Source organism: Nannobrachium achirus, assembly GCF_963921795.1.
Source record: "Nannobrachium achirus genome assembly, chromosome: 15".
NCBI lineage: Eukaryota > Metazoa > Chordata > Actinopteri > Myctophiformes > Myctophidae > Nannobrachium > Nannobrachium achirus.
The window spans coordinates 14,933,362-14,939,775 of NC_137822.1; the positions used below are offsets into that span (position 1 = coordinate 14,933,362).

At 38.4% G+C, this 6,414-nt stretch overlaps 1 protein-coding gene across 1 annotated transcript; it reads left to right on the forward strand.

The window, feature by feature from the left end:
• Positions 1 to 18: 18 nt before the first annotated feature.
• surf2 (surfeit 2) lies at positions 19 to 4,119 on the forward strand. Its single transcript, XM_080742714.1, has 6 exons — positions 19 to 169; positions 774 to 925; positions 1,540 to 1,643; positions 2,275 to 2,460; positions 2,826 to 2,971; positions 3,736 to 4,119. Exons 1-6 carry the CDS (start codon positions 98 to 100, stop codon positions 3,823 to 3,825), a joined length of 750 nt encoding a protein of 249 aa, XP_080598840.1. The 5' UTR covers positions 19 to 97; the 3' UTR covers positions 3,826 to 4,119.
• Positions 4,120 to 6,414: the final 2,295 nt, after the last annotated feature.

Below are 6,414 nucleotides of genomic sequence, written 5' to 3' on the forward strand. Positions count from 1 at the left end.
ACTCTACCCACGTGGAGTGTAACGTTCCTTGCTGGGCAGGTTATCATCAAACCCTAAATAATAACAACACATCATTACAGCACAACATCTCCCCACCATGGAGGACTTACCTGCAGACCTCAAAGCCTTTCTTCTCAATCACCCGTTCTTCCAGCTGTCAGACAATAAGGTCCGTGAGGACAATAACAATAACGATGTTATTTGAATAAATACATGCTAGCCATCATAGCTTACGTTGCTTGCTAGTGGTTGCTGGACAGAAAGAAAGACACTTGTTTACATCAGTGTTAATTTATTCAGCAATTTTTTATTTAGTCTTAGAATAACACACAATTTAGTCTATCCTGTTTTCTGAAATTGTTTTAGTCTAGTCTTAGGCGACTAAATATCAACATATTTTAGTCTTAGTCTTTTAGTCTTTGTCTTTTAGGCTATCTTTTGGGCTAAATATAACCACACAACTCTGAACAAGTCATTGTCTTCTACTGCCTGTTACTTGGTCAAACTAAACCATACATAAAAGATGTATTTGGCTTTAATTTAATTGCAGTTACATACCAGTGTTAATTTTTACAGCCATTAGTCTTAGACTTCCATTTAGTCTTAGTCTTTTGAATAACACAAATAATAGTCTTAGTCTTCTGAAATTGTTTTAGTCTAGTCTAGTCTTATTGACAACATATCTAGTCTTATTGACAACAAATCTTGTAGTCTTTTAATCTTAGTCGAGAAAATGAACACTGGTTTACATCAATATGATCTTGTAATTTCAGATCAAGTGTACACTTAATGGGCACGAGTTTCCCTGCAATCTCGCAGAGCTCCAGAACTTCATCAAAGGGAAGAAATACCAGAAACTCAGCACTGTCTCAGAGTTCGGCTACAGCCAACACAAACCACACATCGTGCCAAGCACAAAACAACCGTAAGAAAACACTTGATTGTACATTTAAGATGAGTATATAGGCTCATAGCTTGTATCCCCTGCTTGGGTTTGACATGCATTTATTGTGAACGTAATGTGTAAATCGTCTGTCATTCAAATGTTGTTCAATTCAATGACTCTGAGACTGAGATGCATAGGTTTCCTGTGTAAAAAAGCTGAAGAGCTTATTAGGATCCCCTTTTAGTTGACCTTGTACCAGTGAACTGTAACGTCATGAAACTGCACCTTCCCTATGCAAACTACTAACAAAGTCTTCAATCAATCAAATATGCAATGCTAACTTAATAGTAGACTATCATGATTCTCTTGTTCATTTCAGTTATGCCATGTGTGCATAGCTAGCCCGCAGACCCCCTTTTCACATTTGGTACCATATAAAATAGGGGGGAAAAAAATCTACATTGTAAAAATCCTCATTGTTGCAGACCAGTACAGTCCATTTGTTTCCTAAATATCATTGATTTAGCAAGAGACCCCCTAACCCTGGAGGACCCTGGACCCCACTTGCAGAACTAGTAGACTATAGGTGTGTCACAAGTTGTAGCTGTTTCTGATTCTTGGCTGACTTTCCAAGTTCCATTTCTGTTGAACAGCAATCAACTCTTCTGTAAGCTGACCCTCAGACACCTCAACCGGCAGCCACAACATGTCCTGAAACATGTCAGCGGGAAACGTTATAAAAAGGCCTTGGAAAGATGTAAGTACATATAAATGTAATGTATGCCACTTGAGTTCAGGATGTACATGCACACAAGCGCGCGCGCGCACACACACACACACACACACACACACACACACACACACACACACACTGTGTATGATGTACAGTATACCAATATGTCAGTCCCAAAGAATCCTGGATACGGTTGGTTGAGTCATCCTTCTTACTTCACTCTTTTTGGAGATGTACTATATATTGCCATTGTCTCATGAATGAAGACTTAAATGATGTGTGTGTCACTAGACGTGTTTCCAGACACCATTCCAATATGAAGGACCACGCTAATGTTTTTACATTGGTTCTGCAATGCCGTTATTTCTTTTAATCAACAAATTGTTTCCACACAATTTTCAAATTGTTGATTCAAGTTTTAGCCCATATATTTATTTAAATTTAGACGTATCAGTAGGTGGAGATCTCCGATTTTCTATGTGAGAATACAGTACACAAGGAAGGGATCCTGATCAGCCTGGACCTAGACTTTAAGGCAATTTATGTTTATATCCACAATTCCACGTAAATATGAATGTCTTTATAAACATAAAGAATATGAACTCTGTATAGCATACAATTAATTATAATTTATGTGCTTAAATATTTACCCAAGACAAACAGTGCGTACAACAGGGGGTTGAGTTTGTTCCAGCCAGACTCCAAAGGAAAAGGCGAGAAGAAGAGGGTGGAGGGGAGGTGAGGAAAGGAAGCAGCGCACGGCGAAATGCTTTGTGGGAACCCAACTCCAGTGACGAGGACCACAGTGACTCGGAAGACAGCATGAGTGACCTTTATCCTGGTTAGTATCCGTCACTCAATCTGATATGTATTGAAGAACATTGTTTTCCATTAGATTTCAATGAGTCCACCGTGGCTGCGGTGATATGTGTTTATGAAACACTACTTTTCCTTACTGTTTGAGGCTGTCAGAGTTTGGGAAATCTTTATTTAATAACCTAATTATGATAATATCAAACGTAAACTTTATTTTTTTCTGTTTCTTTCAAACACTTGTGTGAATCTCTGCAAACACATCACCCTATTGAATGCACCTTTCTCATATCTTCACTTCATATTGATTTGTTTAATTATTTACTATTAACTATTTTTAGGCTTATGGTTTTAAATAAAAAGCAATACATTTGTACTTTATCTTTTCCACAGCATCTTTGTTCCCCCAAAAGGAGGAAGAAGGAGGTGAAAGAGAGGAAGTTGTCAAGGAGGAAAAGGATGAAGATGACTTTCAAACTGACGATGATGATAATGAAGAGATGGTGGTAGAAAAGCAGGCACCACAGAAACGCAAAAAGGTTTGTAGGACAAAATACTTTATTGTTATCTAAATTACATTATTTTCAGTTAGTCATTTTTAGCCAACAAATGCTTTTGTTTTGTCCAGACAGTTTTTAAGTTACTTGATTCAATATTTAGATATTTGATATTCATTTTATCAGACACACTATACAAACCCATTGTAACTGATAAAATGAATATCTAAATATTGAATCAAGCAACTTAAAAACTGTCTGGGGTGTTCCCAAAAGCCTGATTATTATTATTTATGTTTAAGTGAAATATCCCTTAAGCTCTATTTGAAGAAAAACATATAGCAAAAAAAGATTATTTTCTTTTTGAGCGGTGGTCACAACGCTCCTATACGTGGCCGTGTGTGTGGGTCTGTCTGTCTGTTTGTCTGTTTGTCTGTTTGTCTGTCTGTCTCCGGGTATGTAGCCTGCAGTAACCTTTTCTGACCACACATGTTAAGGGAGGGGCGCTGTTGTTCAGGATAGGCCAGGCATAGGCCAGGCACACTCACACACAAACACACACAGGGGGCACACACACACACACACACACACACACACACACACACACACACACACACAGGGGGCACACACACACACACACACACACACACACACACACACACACACACACACACACACACACACACACACCACCGCTCAGTTCACACAAGTGTGATTTTTTATTTTATTTTAATTTTTTGACACAAAAGGTCTGTAATTATACTTGTTTAATAAGGTACTTGACATTAAATCAATGTTTGCTTCAGTTTCAGGGTGGCGGATTACAGAAGAAATTCAAGAATAACAAGTTTAAAAGAAGAGGTGTTAAAAGCGAAAAAGCAAAAAACGGGAACTGAAAAATAATGCATTCGTTTTGTAACTTCCAGTTTGCCAGTTCAGAAACATGGCATTTCTATATGTGTTCTTCATTACTGAATATTACACAACAAAAGATGATGTATAAATGTTTAATGCTAGAACTGTAGATCTTGTGTGGATGTCAACAAAGTATTTTTGTGTGACTTAAATCGTTATAGTTTCTCAAAATACAACTTGAATGCGTTACCTTTACCACACAGCATAACATCACTGAATTGCAGGTATTTTCAACTTCAGGGAATAACTTTACCTGTTTTCATACAGTGCCTTGTCTGTCCAAGTTCATAGATTAAACTATTAAAATGGTTTTCTGCATTAACCTACTGTCCTATGTAGAAATGTTTTTGTTTCATAAAGTTCACGCACATTTCCCCATGTAGCCTATCAATTTAAAGAAAATAAACAGAGCTTGAAATGTTCTTAATCATTATGTAAGGTTCATCATGGATTGGATACAGTGAACCAGGAGACGGCCACCAGCGGAGCAATGCGGTTTTTCTAATACCCTCGTAGAGAAGATCACACAGCTGGAATTCTGGTCAAACTACTGGTAATGCTTGTGGAGATTACATAGGATCACCTTGAGTTTAAGCTTATTGGACACCTTATTGGACCCTCTAGTTGTCCTCCCACCAGGTAGAGCGCTCAGGAAAAGTTATGTCTGCTTCTGTGGCCTTGGGCGACAGGTGTGGATGGCCATGGCCAAATCTACGTAAAAAAAAAAACAACACAACTGATTGACCTTCCCTTTCATTTTTGTACAGCATGTGGGGAGGGCTTGGCACCATCAAAACATTTGAGTGCCACAAGGACATTAATTACATGTTTGAGATTTAGTTTGCAGGCTTTATCTACTCAATGGAGGAAAAGTGATTGATTGAATGGCTTCTATAGTATACTAATAGATCACTAAATTAAAGTATGCATTAATGAATACATTTCATTAATGTATTCTTGTGACTAATGACTTTTGCAATAACATACTACATTCAGCTGAAGAATCAGTTCTGATAACGTGCCATTGAATGTCTAGCAATGACTACTAACTAATAGCAAAAATACACAACAAATTACTAAGCAGATCGTTTTTGTGCCAATATCTGTCACCCATACACATCACATTCGGCCAGTTATGCCAGGGTTAGGCAAACAAGTAATCCTTGTGGTGTCAGTAGTGGATGATGGGCAAGGCCATGCGATTGTACAAAATCTTCTATGGGCGACCTTGGGTATTTGTGCCAAAATGGGTTTAGAAACCCAAGTAATTTATGTTTGAGCTTTTCGTCTCCAGGCTTTCTCATGAGATGGAAATGGAACTGGGAATGAGGTTAGATTTTCCCTATTATAGAGTAATAACTGCAGTGTAAAGGCTGATGCATAGGCCTACTCCACTTTTTTGAGCCAAATTTAATAAAGATCAGTCAAAGAGTGACTTCAAGCCAAATAAGTAGTAGGCCTATTGGACCTGTAGAGCAGGGGTTCTCAAACCTTTTTGGCCCAGGTACCCCTTGGAGGGGAGATTTTTTTCCAGGTAGGCCTAACCCCTCATACTCGCAACGCCAATAAGCATATACTTAATAAGATGCCATTGGAACTATTTGTATAAAAAAAAAAAACGTTTTAAATACAAACAGGACCCCTCAATGTGAGAACCGTGGCTGCAGCAGAGCACTGGTGAGGTGAAGTGGGTTCAAGTGGTTCATGTAATTGAATTGCTCAGTTGCCTGGACAACATGAACAAAGCAGTATGATTCATGTTTACGTTGCTTCATATTTCAGAGAATGTTCTAAATCCCCCCCATTGTGTTTACATGGGCAGGCAGCAGTAAACAAAGCTGCATGTTGTTGTTGTCAGCCCCCTGGATCCAGAGCATAGTATACGTGGCATACAGCGGTTGCAGAACCATGTAGGGGGGCTCTCGTTAATTCGCGAGGCATTGTGGGGCGGAGGCGGCCTTGTCCCTGCGAATAAAGTACCAAGGATGAAGCGGTGATGTCACAACGACGCGTCGTGTGACACACTGTTTCTAACACGGGTTTCAAAAAAATATATTTCAAAAGATTTTTTGTTTATTTAAACAAAAAATCTTTTGAAATATATATATATATTTTAAATAATATTATGTAATAATATTTTTTAAAACAAACAAACAGATCTAAGAAATTCCATAAATAAAAAAATAATAAGAATTAAGAAGTAGTGAAAATAGCCGATCTACAAGCTCGCAACGCGGCGCGAAGCGATTTTTTCCCCCCACTAATTTGGGGTCCCAGGCAAAAATCTAATCTCTATTTTTGGGTCTCGACTCTCGACCTGAAAAGTTTGGTAACCACTGTTCTAACAGAACTGCGTCAGTCTTTTGTCACGGCAGGTCTTATTTACATTTTGCGGCGCAGCCCTGTCGCAGTCGCTCGACAAAAAGTAAAAAATAAAATAGAATTGTGTTTTTCTTTTCTTTTTAAGTCTAAAATGCGTCATTTTCATTCCGAGCGAGAATTCTGAAAACTGCACTACAGGTAGACGACGATTGTTGGTGACGTCACTCGTGGACCCTTGCCATCTTCAC

What these genes read in the sequence shown, in the direction of transcription:
- surf2 (XM_080742714.1), top strand. Translation starts at nt 98, where the DNA reads ATGGAGGACTTACCTGCAGACCTCAAAGCCTTTCTTCTCAATCACCCG. An exon ending in TAAAAAGGCCTTGGAAAGAT is followed by an intron (nt 1,644 to 2,274) that starts GTAAGTACATAT and finishes TATTTACCCAAG; the next exon opens with ACAAACAGTGCGTACAACAG. An exon ending in CATGAGTGACCTTTATCCTG is followed by an intron (nt 2,461 to 2,825) that starts GTTAGTATCCGT and finishes TCTTTTCCACAG; the next exon opens with CATCTTTGTTCCCCCAAAAG.